General features: G+C 44.2%; 1 protein-coding gene across 4 annotated transcripts in view; it reads left to right on the top strand.

Annotated features, from left to right (window-relative positions):
• Positions 1-14700, top strand: part of LOC121091031 (cell migration inducing hyaluronidase 1) — a 114782-nt gene that overhangs the window by 96114 nt on the left and 3968 nt on the right. For 3 of the 4 annotated variants that reach the window (XM_040600173.1, XM_040600175.1, XM_040600174.1), the window contains 11 exons: positions 637-768; positions 2705-2740; positions 2832-2987; positions 4537-4717; positions 6501-6716; positions 7632-7843; positions 8318-8503; positions 9196-9400; positions 10264-10350; positions 10679-10836; positions 13789-13889. In XM_040600173.1, the coding sequence (XP_040456107.1) occupies positions 637-768; positions 2705-2740; positions 2832-2987; positions 4537-4717; positions 6501-6716; positions 7632-7843; positions 8318-8503; positions 9196-9400; positions 10264-10350; positions 10679-10836; positions 13789-13889 (1670 nt within the window). The remainder of the gene's footprint in view (positions 1-636; positions 769-2704; positions 2741-2831; positions 2988-4536; positions 4718-6500; positions 6717-7631; positions 7844-8317; positions 8504-9195; positions 9401-10263; positions 10351-10678; positions 10837-13788; positions 13890-14700) is intronic. The other variant, XM_040600177.1, reaches the window with a different exon arrangement.

Raw genomic sequence — 14700 nt, forward strand, 5'->3', positions numbered from 1 at the left:
GCTGACAGGCAGCAGCTGAGGGCACACGTTGCTGCAGTTTCCACTTGTGTCTGCTTTTTTTTTCTGCATCAGGCCAATATTTCATCATACTTGGGAACTTCAGAGTTAATAAATCTTGTACGTGTGTCCTGGGTAACGTGTAGCGGGAATAGTGAAGGACATACACACAGTCCCTCTCCAAGATGTTTTAATTCCTTTCTCCAGCAAGGAAAATTTGGCATGATACTCAGTGCCGCAGCATAGCCAAAGCTAGGAGATAAGAATACTCAAAAGGGAAAACAAAAGGATATTTATCTAAATAACAGGAGTATGCTAAAGGATAACAGTAAAGGATTAAAAAATACCTCAGGCTTTTGGGAGCAATAACAAACTTTCCATGCTTTCAGCAATATATCAACAATACAATAACGGAAAGGTGAAAGGAAAATTGGAGCGGGTCTTTACAACTGCCTTGTCTGGGCTGTCCTTCCATTGGCAGCTGGGTCTGGCCATCGCTCCATGACAAGACACACTGTTTGGATGGACTGTTGTCCCAAAGCTGTTCCTGAGTTAGCACAAACCAGATGCTGAGCAGAGCTGTGCGCCAAGCAAGGCTACCTTCCCTCGCCAACCTTTCTTCTCTCCTTCTGGTTACAGATACAGCCCACACAAAGATGCTGACCCTTTGAAGCCCAGGGAACCTGCAATAATTGAACGCTTTATTGCCTACAAGAATCAGGATCACGGGGCCTGGCTGCGGGGTGGAGATGTGTGGCTGGACAACTGCCAGTGAGTTTTGCCTTATTTCAACTCTCGGAGTTCAGTCTGGTGTTTATGGCGAGCATAGCTGTGGTTCAGACTATTTATATTGCTTTGCACCTTTTGTATGGCCAAGATTGAACTAAAGACAGAACGTTAAGTCAACACAGGCATTATTTAACACAAACAAAACCTGCTTTGTCTGAACCAAAGATCCCTCACATTGTTTCTCTGTGTGATGCTGACCAGCATTCAAAAATGGTCACAGACATAGACATACAGATGCAAAGAACTAAAAAGAAAACCTAATTTCTTAAATGAAAAATGAGGTGCTTTGAAAAGAAAGCAGCAAAATCCACCACCTTCCCTGGCTAAGCCTGGTCACAGATCAGTTTTATGTGGTTCGCTGTTACGCTGAATAAGCGAGTACTGACGGAGCAGACATAAAACTATGCATCACCGCAGCAAGGGAGAAAGACTGGGCCGGTGCGTGTTGTGTTCTTTGAAGGCTGTTTCCTGCACTGGTCAGAGCAGATATTTGTTTTGCCCTTGAGAACAGATGATCTGCTACAGGTTTTTTTGCTGAGCCAGCCCCTTTAATACCAATCTCAATGAAAAAAAGAGAAGAAAAGGGGAAAAGCTACTTTACGAGGCATATTGTGATAACCCTAGTAGGAATAGCTGTCACACCATTATTTGGTGGCCAATTCCTGGCCAGAGCTGCCTTACCTTCGAGTGACCCAGACCTCTTAAAGGAACTGGTGGTATGCGCTGGCTTTAGCCACCGGTCAGGTGGGCAAGAATGAGATCGTGGCAGAACAGTCAGAAACCCAATATTGAGCAATACGGTTTGTGGTGCTTCTGAACTTCTGAACCAGAAGTACCTAGCCCGCTCCCTGGCCAGCGAGCGTTGCCTTTCACAGTAACACTCGCGTCACTGAGACATTTGTGCAGCTTACGGAGCAACTGCAGTGGGAGGCTGCTAAAGGACCAAGCGCTTTATCCCTTTCCCACAGCAAAATATGAGTGGATGTCAATTCGAGGAAACGGCCATCAGCCTGTCATGTCCTTACAGCCACAGTGATTTCCATCCCAGCAGCTACAAGGCTCCGGCAGGACCGTACCGAGCGGCCGCCCCGGTGCAGCGCTGCCACCTGCGGGCGGAGCCGCGCACGGCTCAGCCCCCCCGCGCCGGCCGCCGGCGACAGACCCGGTGCGGGCACCGGCGTGACCATGCCATCGCGACCACTTTAATTGTAGCCTTCCTATAAGCAGGGGTCATGGACCGACAGCTGTGATTTACCTCATCTAAAAGCTTGGAATTTCAGTGACGTGGAAAGACATATTAATTTGTTTGTGGGTTGGTTTCTTGTGGGTTTTTTTTTGTTTTGTTTTTTTGTTGTGTGTATGGTTTGGTTGTTTGTGTTTGTTTTTTTTTTTCTTTAAATAAGGAAGTTCGATCTGGATTTCCCTGTTTGTGAAAGAGAAGCCAAGTTTCTCTGTATTTGTAACAGTTCCCATTGTAAAGATATTTTACAAAGCATTATGTGATTCAAAAATCCAGAGTAGCACAGAGGTGTGCGTCAGGCGAAGCACTATAATAAAAGCTTGTTGGAGCAAGAAATAAGCATGATCTTTTTAGCTAACAAAAAGGAAAGAGCGTTGTCATTAGACACGGAAAAAGCTTTACCAGACAAGTAAACCATGCCCAGTAATCATAGGCTTAGCCTCAGCTTGGAGCAATCAGGTGCATGTCTGCTGCTCCATGTGATCTGCACACACGGCCAGGGGTGCCAAGAGACCCTCCAGAGCTGGGCAGGGAGCAAGCCTGGAAAAGCCGGAGCTTCCCTGGAGCACTGTTCAGTAGCTAAACCCTGCTGACCTCCACCTCCCTCATTGGTTTGGTTATTTTAGTTTGATGTGATAAAACCAAACCTCTTCTGAAGCATCTCTCTCCTCTCCGCAGGTTTGCTGACAACGGCATTGGCCTGACCTTGGCAAGGTGAGTGTGGTGCAGGCTGTGCTGCAGCCTGGGGCAGAGCTGGGGGGGACGGGCGTGAGCAGCTCCCTCACCTCCAGCCCTTCCTGCCTAGTGGTGGGACATTCCCTCATGATGATGGCTCAAAACAAGAAATCAAGAACAGCCTGTTCGTTGGGGAGAGTGGAAACCTGGGCACTGAGACGATGGACAACGAGATCTGGGGACCTGGAGGTCTGGATCACAGAGGAAGGACCCTGCCCATCGGCCCGTAAGTTGAGCACATCAAAGCACTCGCTGTTCCCACTCAGTGCAAACTCCAGCCCAGTGTGGTTTCTTCAGCACTGTTCAGTTTAATAACTGTTACACTGAATGGATTTGGTTTCATGTCTCCCGATCCCAACATTCTTCACTGTGCAGCTGCTGCTGGCAGGTACATACTTGCAGGCTGCCAAGACAGCATCAGACTCCTCTTTGCTTCCCCCTCCCCTTTGCAAACGGAGTTGAGCAGACAGCAAGTGTGTGCTAGCTGGGCACTTCTGTGTATGTGGTCAGCAGTGGCTGAGCTATGCTGACCTGCTCCATCCAGGTCAGCAGCTGGGAAAGCTCATTGAAGCTTGTTTGAAAGCATTGAAGCTGGGTTTCAACTGGCCCAGATGTGGTTGTAGATGTCCTCAGAACTTCTCTTACTGTTGCTGCTGTGCTACAGGAATTTGATGCCTTTGTTAAACAGTTTCGAAATGCCCAGTGAACTTTGTGTGTGGCCTCTTCCTAGACCTTAGGACTACAGATTGGTTTGCAAGTGCAATAATGTTTTGATATTATTCCTAAAACCATAGTTATCCTAGCAGTAGCCCTACAGTGAACAAACAGCTCAGCTGATTTTTTTCTGCCATATTATACACCTCAGCTTTGCTTGTTGGTAGCAATACAGGAGGTTTATTATTAACTATAGTAATCATGAAAGTCCAGTCTGCTATGACTCTTCTTCTTACGTCCTTTACATGTATATATGTGGGTGTATCTCATCTTGGGTGTTGTGTGCAGAAACTGAGAGAGACAGAACAAATGCACAGAAGCAGGCAAGTGCTGTCTAAGGAAAGCCATTCACGTGAGGAAGGGATCAGATTTATTTTTCATAAATGACGTTTAAAACATCTTAGCCTCTTAAGGAGTTTAAGCATTTCATTCACTTAATCCGTGTGAAAAATGGTGTCCTCTTTACCTTGCAGATGATATCAGAGAAGGCTGTTAGTAAAAGTTCATTAGTCTGCCTCTTCACTTCTTTTCAACCCTATAGATTGCAAGACCTTTCCTTGTTTTCAACTCCTCTTTTTATTGCAGCAGAGTGTTGCATTGTTGCACTGTTTCTCTCCAAGTTCCTTTGAAAGATGTGGTGGGACTGCTTTCAGCCCTGCTGTTATTCAGCCCAAGGAGTCTGCATGGCTGATGAGTTTCAGGTTTCGCGGCTGCAAAACTCGTTTCTGATGGCAAACACGAATTTATTCATTTTTAGGTCAATGCTTTGGCATTGCTATAAGCTCCTTCCCTGGAGGAGCACAGACCAAATGAAGGTGATCTGTTCAGACACAAAGAGAACTTGAGCTGAACTTGCAAGGCTGAGAGGACTTCACAGACCTAAAAAGGAGGGAAATCCCTTCTCTTCCAAAACATGAACTCAGGAGTCATCCTAAGGCCTGTGAAAAATGAAAGCAGCTGGGAAACAAGTGCTGTGGGACTGTAGGTGTCTAGAACACATTCTCATCCCCACGCTGATGTGTCATAACCAAGTCTCTCTGTTTCCTCCCAATGTGTTTTAGGGATTTTCCCATTCGAGGGATTCAGTTCTACGATGGACCGATCAACATCCAGAACTGCACCTTCCGCAAGTTCGCTGCCCTGGTCGGCCGGCACACGAGCGCCCTGGCCTTCCGGCTCAACAACGCCTGGCAGAGCTGCCCCAACAACAATGTCACCGACATTCATTTTGAAGATGTCCCTGTGAGTTATCCTTCTCAAAAAGGCCTTTTCCAGTCGGCTTGGAAAGGGGCTTGAGGCAAAAAGGGTAAAGCAGCCTTTAAGAGAAAACACGGGAACTTCAGGAGGTTGCCCCTTGTCTTTGCCAGTAGTTTAACAAAGAGAATGGCAGCTGAGAAAGGGGAAACTGGACAGGTAAAATAACAAGAAAATCCAATTCTCTGACAGGTTTGTAGCAAACCAGAAGCGGGCATCAGGTAAAAAAAAAAAAAGAAAAAAGTAGTGTTATTCAAGTGAAAATAATTCCCATTTCTGTATGTCTTAGGAACTGTGGAATAGGGAGAAGAATCTGCCCCTTTGTTTTCAACAGCAGTTTAATATTAAAGCAACAACAGAAGGAAATCTGTTGTGGAAGGTCTAACTCACCTAGAAGCAGAAAATACTGATTTTGGGAAAAAGCCAGTGAAACTGAGCTGATGCAGGGTAATTCTGCAGCCCCGCACAGCAGGGTAATTCCACGGACTCCAGTTCTACAGGCATAAATGAGAGCAGAGTCCAAGCAAAAGGGATCTGCCAAACTTTGAGTTACACTGTGGACGTCTGGGTGCTGGCCTGAGCTTGTCCTGGGGTCTGTGCTTTTGAGTTATTTTTTGAATTTGTTTGCCCAAATATGTGCTAACTGGTTTGCTGAGGTTCACCTCTAGCAGCTGTTAAATCCAACTGCCAAACATTACAAACAAATAAATAAATAAAGCGGTTGAGACTGAAACGATTTGGGTTGCTTAACTTTCAAAAAATTAGCAGACTTGCTCACGTGTCGGGAAAAGTGCTGACTCGTGATCCTTGTGCCAAATGGGATGGGAAAGGCAAAATTCCCCTAAAAACGTTGGTTGGTTACTTTCTCACATTGCGCCAGGCAGGCGGGTGACGGGCAAGCTGGATAAAAATATCAGTCAGAAGTTGCCTGAGCAGCCATTTCCCAGGGGAGGTCACTGATTATTCCCAGCATCAGTGTGACTTTATGTGGCTTTGGAACCTTAAAAATACATTAGCAGACAGTAAGCGAAGTGGCTGTCGTGAAATTGCCCCATATCCTGAACCTTCCTCCAGAAAGTTAAAAAAAACCCACCTTCTCACAGCTGAGGCTGAAATTCGGGTTGATTTAGCCTTTCCCCCACAGTCAGCAGGGAAGTCTGTGTCTGCACTGCCTGGCAAATCAAACACACCTTCGAAGCGTGTCGCCCAGCTCCAGGCTGACCGAAGAGGCAGTGTGCAGGCAGAGGCCATCCTCATATGCCTGTACCAAACGGCACAGCGTTCCTGCCAGCTAACAAGACCGGCTCAGCTGAAAATAATTTTGGTGCTTCCACCTTTGGATGGTCAGTTTCAAAAGCTCAGTTTTGTTCCCACATAAGTGCTGTCTCCGAGGACCTGCAACCCCAGATTTCACCTGGAGCCGTGGGGCCTCAGATCCAGCGAAATTATTCAATATATATTATTGAATTATTGAATAAAATATAATTAAATATATGTTATGAACGTAACATAGCTTGCAACATCTTGAGATGAGTAGCCAATGTCTGTGGCCATTTAAAGAACGGTGATGTTAGTGCACACATAGATTTCATCATGCACAAATCGAGCCACAAACCCAACCCTACTTCTTGCCCAAGATACATTCCAATCCCAAATAAAGTCAGAAAATGTGTCCTTTGAGCCACTCTAGTGACCATAGCCATCCCTTGCTCTGTGCTCTAAGTGATGGATTCCTTTGAGCAGATGTAAATATTTTCACTGTTTTGTTTAGATTACCTCAAGGGTCTTCTTTGGAGAACCTGGCCCCTGGTTCAATGGTCTGGATATGGATGGTGATAAAACATCAGTTTTTCATGATGTAGACGGTTCTGTGTCAGAATATCCAGGCTCATACCTGATAAAAGAAGATAACTGGTTAATCAAGCACCCTGACTGCATTGACGTGCCCGACTGGAGAGGTTCCATCTGCAGCGGTCACTTTGCACAGGTAAAGCTGCTTACCAAGCGCTATTGTTATCGCTTTGTTTTAATTTTCTTGGCACTGTAAAGCTTGACCTTTAGAAGTGCACTTTCTGCAGGGGGTTCAAGGTTTATTTATCTGCGTGTCTGCACAGGTGGTTTTGAACATGAAGAAACTGTGGTACATTTTTAGATACTTTGACCTCGACTGCTCACAGGTCTGACAGCTTCTGCCTGAAGTCACCTAAGAGCTCCATGGGCATGAACAGATTAATATTCATAAATCTATGGGCTGTCGGTTAGTTGTTTTTCCTTGATTTATGGAGGGAAGTGTTGCCCACAGTGTTATGGGAAACGTACTGAGCAGTCAAAATTAGACTTCAGCTCTCACGATCCTTCATCCTGTTGTGCAACCACCAAACCATTCTTCCTACCACACAAGCTCCGAGCGCCGCTCCTTGAGAGAGTCCTCACTTTCCTCTGATGAGTAGCGCCTGGTTTTATCTTGGGTGTTGTGACTGTTGGGGTTTTTTCCCGTGTAATGCCACTAAAGCCAATTTCTAACCACTGAGCTGGTTTTCATGCTTCTGAAATCCGTACAAAAGGGTCCTTGTTCAGTAGGAGTCAGATGCCTGAGGTAGATATTGTCCCACTGCTGAGCTGTGAAGTACTTCGGCTCCCCTGCAGACCTCTTTGAAGCCTTGACCAGCACATGCTCTTGAACTCGGTGGATGAGGAAATTATCCTTCTTTTTTGCTGAAAACAGGAAAAAGTTCCTTCTCTTTTTTTTGAAAAAGAAGCCTAAGAAATTGAATATAAGTGTACGGCGGACAGGTCGCTGCTGAAGTCACAGGCCTCGCAGCAGTTCATGTCTATTGAGTAGCTGCGCCTTTAATGTTCTACTGTAGTTCATTAAACCCTTGGTGATCTTTTTCTCATCTAGATATACATCCAAGCCTACAAGCCAGCCAACCTGAAAATGAAAATAATAAAAAATGACTACCACAATCACCCACTCTACTTGGAAGGCGCTTTGAGCAAAAGCACTCATTACCAGCAGTATCAGCCAGTCATAACTCTGAGGAAAGGCTACACCATCCACTGGGACAAGACAGCCCCCGAAGAGCTCGCCATATGGCTCATCAACTTCAACAAGTGAGTGATCCGACTGAATTCCAACATTCCAGTTCAATAATGTAACTAACTGCACATTTTTAATGAGTGAGGTCTTCACCTCGTGAGGTTTTCCAGAATGAACACGCTTGTTCCAGGAAGTCGACGGAGTTCACCATCGTTCCATTTGACATCTCAGATTCCCGTTTCCTCCCGTGGGAAGCCCTGCAAGATAACACGGTTCATTTTTAGAAGCTAGAGCTAATTCATTCCTGGTGCATGGAAGTCACAGGTGTAGAAGTCAGGAGCAGATCTGACCCACATTGCTTAACTAACCCATGGTTGTTATGTCTAAATTACGTTGCATTGATTCATCCCAAACCATTAAAATTTTAACTAGCCAGGAAAAAATTAAGTTACATTTCAGAGTGAATTATTTAGTTTGGCTTCTAGCATGCCCAGGAAAATAATAGTCATGTATCAACTCGTTATAATGTCAGTCTTTGCTATTTTTAGGAACGACTGGATCCAAGTAGGGTTTTGCTATCCTAAAGGGACGACATTTTCCATTCTCTCAGACATCCACAATCGTCTCTTGAAGAAAACGTACAAAACTGGAACCTTCTACAGAACTTCTCAAATGGAGAAACTGGAGCACAGATACCCTAGTAAAGGATACTACTACTGGGATGAGGACACTGGGTAAGGAAGCAGGCCTTGGCCGATTCGGACACCGCTTTGGGAAAGCTGCTGGAATTGTGAGCCATTTGGCTAATGCCATTAGCGAGGATCACAACAAAACCAGAAACTCTTTCTGGGAATGTGACCAGTGTGAGGTTTTCCTGGGACTCCCACAGCTGCCAGTCATTCATAGCCTCTGCTGTGCTGCAGTTACTCTGGGAAACACTTTGCCAAGTGAATACAAATTAGAAAAAAAAAGACAAAAGCAAAGTGCAGATGATGAAACTGGAGACACACCCAGCCCTTCTTGTTTTGAACAGCAACCACTTTAACACAACACAACAGGGATGCACAGGAACTAAGAGTATAAAGCCTGTTATTTTCTTTTAAAGAATTTTAATAATGGGAAAGAAAGACCTAAAATACAAAGCATGTATTTCTACATATATGTATCATTATAAAATTGATCTGAAAGGGCGTTCAGGTGTCATCTAATTTATCTGTCTTAAGTTTCCTGACCTCCCCAAAGCATTTCTGTGTCCCCTTTTATTTGCACGTGGTATGCTGAGCACTATAAAACGCAGACGTGGGCACCGAGGCTCTCAATGCACATTGTTGCACAGCATTAGGAAGGAGTTCACCCAAACTGAGAGGCAGTCATTGTTTGCGTGGAAGTCTCAAGGCTGCCGCTCATTTTTCTCTCCTACCTGTAGGCTGCTGTTTCTGAAACTCAAAGCTCAAAATGAAAAGGAGAAGTTTGCTTTCTGCTCTGTCAAGGGCTGTGAACGAATAAGAATCAAAGCTGTGATCCCAAAGACGGCTGGCGTCAGCGACTGTGAAGCCATGGCCTATCCCAAGTACATTGAGACACCGATAGTAGAAGTGCCCATGCCTAAGAAGCTTTCCAGTGCACAACTGGTAAAGTAGTTGATTTCTTATTACAGAATTATTGCCAGTGTAAACTTGTAGTTCTGGCACATATTGTGTCCACAGGCATAGAAGCGTTTTATACCAGGTTCAGTACGTCCTGTGTTGAGTTTTCTGAAGTGGTTCAGGCGTGTGGAATAATACCAAACAGATTCTTGCATGCACCGAGGGCGCAGGTCCTTGAAGGACAGAGTCACCCAAGACTTCGGTTGAAGTTGGATACTGAAGTCTTTTGGGGCTCTGTTGTGATGTCTCGTGCTTAAAAGCACAGGGTGAAAAGTGATGAGCTGGAAGACAGCTTGGTCCAGGGAATGGTTCTGGAGAGTCACAAAGTTCCTTGCCTGGCTTCCAGCTCCTCCGGGCTATAACAGCAGTGTCAGAAAGGGGACCACATAGCTGAGTGTCTCTCTCCTTCATATAATGCACAATACTGTCTCCTATATCAAATCTAGTCTGGTTCTGGAGGAGGGAGGGCGATATTTATCTGGGGTTTTGTGTTTTATTTTGTGGGGTTTTTTTCACTCATCACCCTTGAAGCAGGAATCCACAGCAAAGCCTCAGAGAATTATGTGTCAGCTCTGCAATGTGAGAATCAGTTATGCTCTGCCATTAGGTGAAACAATTTAAATGCTGACAGGATGAGCAGAGAGGATACCATAGTGCCCAGTCTCATTAGCGATGTAATTTGGCAAGTCAGTGCTTATTATGTAGCTTTCTTGTTGATTGAATTTCAAGGTTTAAAATGCTTTCTGAAAAATGCAGCATTCAGGTAATGGATGTCCTCAGTAGAATAACTCTTTTTCTCTCCTTTTTTTTTTTTTTTTTTTTTGTTTTTGTTTGTTTTTTGTAAACAGAAGACTAAGGACCACCTACTAGAAGTGAAAATAGAAACTTATAAGAAACAGTACTTCCACCTAAAGGATGATTTTGCATACATTGAGGTGAGTAGGTCCTCTCAGTGAACTTGATGGGACAAAATTCTCAAGTACTTGCCTCATTTTTATGGAAAATTTGCTTACAGAATTACCACGGATAGTTAGATTCAGATCACTTCTGCTTTCTATTTTGCAGGAAAAAAAAAACCCAAACAAATGGCTGTAGCTTCCCCTTACTAGTAAAAATGTGGGACAACTTGGCCTCAGAGATCTGGAATTCTGCCCTTTGATAGAAAGAGCAGTCCAGTGACACAAGACTATCAGTACTTCTTACAGGTGGCTGTTTGTAATTGTATTACTATGATAGATCAAGAATATTTTTCCCCCCGCACAGGTTGATGGTGTCAGGTTTTTCCTTACCGATGAGGGTATCCAACTGGTTGTGATTGATGGACATCATGGAAAAGTCGTTGATAGAGTAACATTCAAAAACTCAATTCTACAAGGAATCCCAGCACAGTTAGAAAATTACATCAGCAACATCAAAGACCAGTGAGTAAATAATCTGGTGTTACTCAGGTGCATCATACAAGAATGCTGTACAACACTCACCTGTTTCCTGGGGTTTTTCACCCAACGTGGGCCAGGCTGACCGGGCTGACAAAGTGCTTCTGTACCCACCAGCTTCAAAAGAGTCCAAACGGGAGTGGGATGTGCAGGCAGCAGCAGGATGCAGACTCTGTGATTTAGGAACTGATCAAGCCCCAGATAAACTGCAGAGCTACATTTGATTAATAAACTGCAGATCTACATTTATGTTGTGGGTTACAGACGAACCACAGGCTTAAATTCACAAACCACTTATCGGTACAGATGTGCACGGTTTACATTTTTCTATTGTCTGCATACTCTCTTAAATGGCAGAAATTTCCACTATAAAATACATTCCTCTTTGCACATGTTCCCTGCCCAGACCTAAGGGCTGGATGCTTTTATTTTTCAAGTATGGGCAGCCAGAAACGCAGAGTTCTGCAAGCAGGTGGTAAGTAGCCAACACATGTTCCTACCTCCAGGATGACAGTGACTTTGCCCTCTGGCATAAGAATGGGAACAAAATCAGAAACCCTTTAATCAAAGGGGTTGTGCCCGTATAGTCTGTGGAGTGCTATTGGGAAATGCATATATTTCATTGTTATTAAATCTGTGTCGATTTGAAACCTGATATGTAACATTTAATGCAAATAGGATTGCTTTGTTGATGAATCATCTGAAATAGCTGTGGGCAGATCAACAGGATATTGTGCTGGCATTTATTCTGGAGATGAAGGGGAAGTTTCAGCAGTGTCACGCAGGTGGATGCAGATGTGTTTCTACTGTCTTAAATAATTCTGAAGGTTGCAGAACCCACATTGAGTAGTTACTGCAGAGAAGCATGGTAGTTGCTCACTTTTCTTGCACACAAAAATAAGAAAGCTTTTCAGAGAGACCATCCTCCTCTGCAAAAAATTCAATCTCAATCCTGGCTAAATCCGGCTCCTGGATTCTTTCTTACTTTAGAAGATTGAATGGCAACTACACTTCAGGTGTATTTAAATCTTTCTGGGCCTCATTGTCTTCTCAGGATTAGTGTTGGAACAGGATTAAGGTTAGGGTTAGGGTTAGGGTTAGGACTGGAAGTTAACCCAGCATGGTCAGCACCTCTCAGGTCTCACTCAGCTGTGTCTTTGCAAGGATGGAACCCCCAAATTATCATCCTTCTTTAACCAGAGGTTTTTCCAGCCCAGTCCCTGCAGGCCTTTGCAATTTGATCAGGCATGGGCTTCAGCTATAGCCATGGAACATCTTTCATCCATTTGTTGGACAAACCTGTTGTTCAGATTCAGCTGGGGACACTGTGCGGCTGGTGGGACCATACAGCCAGCAGCTTGTCACCTCTCTCCACCACCATACGGAGCTTGAGCTGTGCAGAGGGACGATGCTGGCGACGGGGAAGAAGCCTGCTAAAGCAGCTTCTAGGTTTACGGATTTAAGGATGCAAAAAGAGGTGTTTCTAGCAAGGACAAGCCTCTTTGTTCATTTAAGCAACACTCTGCAGGCCAGATGCCTTTTTTTTTAATAAATCCATTTTTCTGATGAGTTTCCCAGGGATGAGAAAACAAAACATCTGGTGAATTTATTTTAAACTTCTATAGCAGGAAAGGCTTAATAGCAAGTAATGATTTTAGTGAACTGAAGGAAGAAAAAAGAGGTGATTCAGCATCCGCAAAGTAGTCAAAACCGGCCTGCCAGCTCAATCCACTCTTGTAAGCACTAGAGCATTTTAACACCTTGGATTTATTCTAGGAAAAGTCCTGACAACTCTTAACTCTTCTGCTTCTCTTGTTCCTCTGCTGCCACCCGTTGCTATTTTCCCCTGAACAGTTCGAGTTCCAGCTGAGGTGTTAAGATACAACTGCTGCATGCAGTTGCTCAGGGCTTGAGCTCTGCAGGAGCTGTTGCCTAATTAATTTTAGTGCCTTGTGTCCACCGTGATGCTGGAAAGCAGGCACAGCAAGGCGCTCGTTCTGCAAGACTGCAAATGCCATCTGAGTCAAGGAAGTTTCCGTCATGCAGACCCTGCAAGGTGGAATGAAATAATTTCCTCTAAGCAAGTGTTTACTCACTTAGTGTCGTGCAGCTTTAATTAGGAGGTGAACAAAGATGACATCCCAGCCCTGTTGAACTGAATGGCAAAACTTCCGCGGAACTCACTGGAGAGTAGCTCTTCCTCCATAGGCTTTGAGATAACCATGGGAGGTGTTTGTGCATCTTGTAGGGCGTCACGAGCTTAACTTCACTGAGTGTCCTGCACTTCTCCCCAGCAAAGGCTCACTGCATGATTATCTCTTGATGTTTGACTTGGGTTTTTATTCTACCCATCTAGAAATAAGCCTAGGCAGCCATCGAGTGTTACCCAAGCAATTACCTCATGTCTTTTGTTTTTCACTTGGCATTTGTAGAGTACCCCAAGAAATTTGAGTGAAACACACTACATGCAAGTATGGCAGTAGTAGTACTACTACTAATGATAATACTAAACAAATTCTTAAGCAAAAGCACACTGAAAATGAAGCGAAAGCATCAGGCCAGCAAAAGTCTAGAAGTTAGTTTCTTTAGGTTTAATCTGGTAATGAAGAAAGAACAAGAAATTACTTGAGACTTGCTAAGAGCATCTCAGGGAGAGCATGTTCTTTTCTGATCAAAGCAGGATGGAATTGCTGGTTGGAAATATTTAAATGATCCTAGAAAACAGCATTTAAAAAAAAAAGGTGAATCCTGTCTGTTTTCTCATGGGTTTTGCATGATTGGAAAAGTGAATATATGGCTAAACTCTTGGAAGGTATCAATAAAAGCCATTAAAGGAGAAACCACTGTTGTTTGTGGGGTGGCTGAGTTGCACAGGCAGGAGTTACCGGTAGTGAGGAATGTGTTCTGACTGTCTGTAAATGGCTCTGTTTCCTCCAGCTCCATAGTGCTGGTGACATCTAAAGGAAGATTCATTTCAAGAGGACCATGGACTAAAGTACTGGAGAAACTTGGAGCAGAGGACGGGTTTAGGTTAAAAGGTAGCAGCTTTTCTATTCCCCTCCCATGGTTCCAGTAAAGGGACCTTTTTTCTGCTTCTAAACTTTGCCTTGCTTGTTTCTATCAGCATGTGCTCAAACATCCTGGGACCAGTCACTTATTTATTCGGTAAGGTTGTATCCACTGCGCTCAGTTTAATCCTGTAGATGGAAAAAGTGCTCTGGCAGTTGTTCTTAGAAGTGAAGAATTTAGGGGGTTTGATTTTCCAGGTTTAATTTTAAATAAAAAGGCATTTTAACAATAGGAATATTGGACTTTTTCCTACTAAATGCCCCAAAAGAGGATTTTTTTACTCGTCTGAACTTATTTTTAGCTGGTTTTCTCCTGAAACAGAATTCCAGCTTGCAGGCACAAAGCATAGTGATTTCAAAGCATCGCTTATTGCGCTAGAATACTGCTCTGTGTGCATGGTGCTCTGATCGGCTCTAACGGTGAGCTTTTGGTACGCTTTCCTCTTGTGTGTGTGTGTGTTATACACTAATGTATACTAACAAAGGTCTTCGTTGTCCTGTGCCTCCTCATCACCCCACCTTTCCCAAGCAGGAAAGGCTTTTGAGCATAACCACCACGCCAACAATGATAGCTTCAACCTTGCCTGCTAGGAAGGGGTTTTCCTTCTCTCTTTCTCCTCTGCTACGTACCACACGTTATTAATTAATGGAAGCATACAACATGTAAATAAAATTTTAGTTAAGCTTCATTAGAAAAGTATTTCTTTACTACCTGGGGAATGCATAATGGGCAAAGATTGTGTGCACCTGTGCTGTTGTCCACCTGCATCCATCCAGGCAC

This window comes from Falco naumanni, chromosome 7 (genome assembly GCF_017639655.2).
Source record: "Falco naumanni isolate bFalNau1 chromosome 7, bFalNau1.pat, whole genome shotgun sequence".
Classification (NCBI taxonomy): Eukaryota; Metazoa; Chordata; class Aves; order Falconiformes; family Falconidae; genus Falco; species Falco naumanni.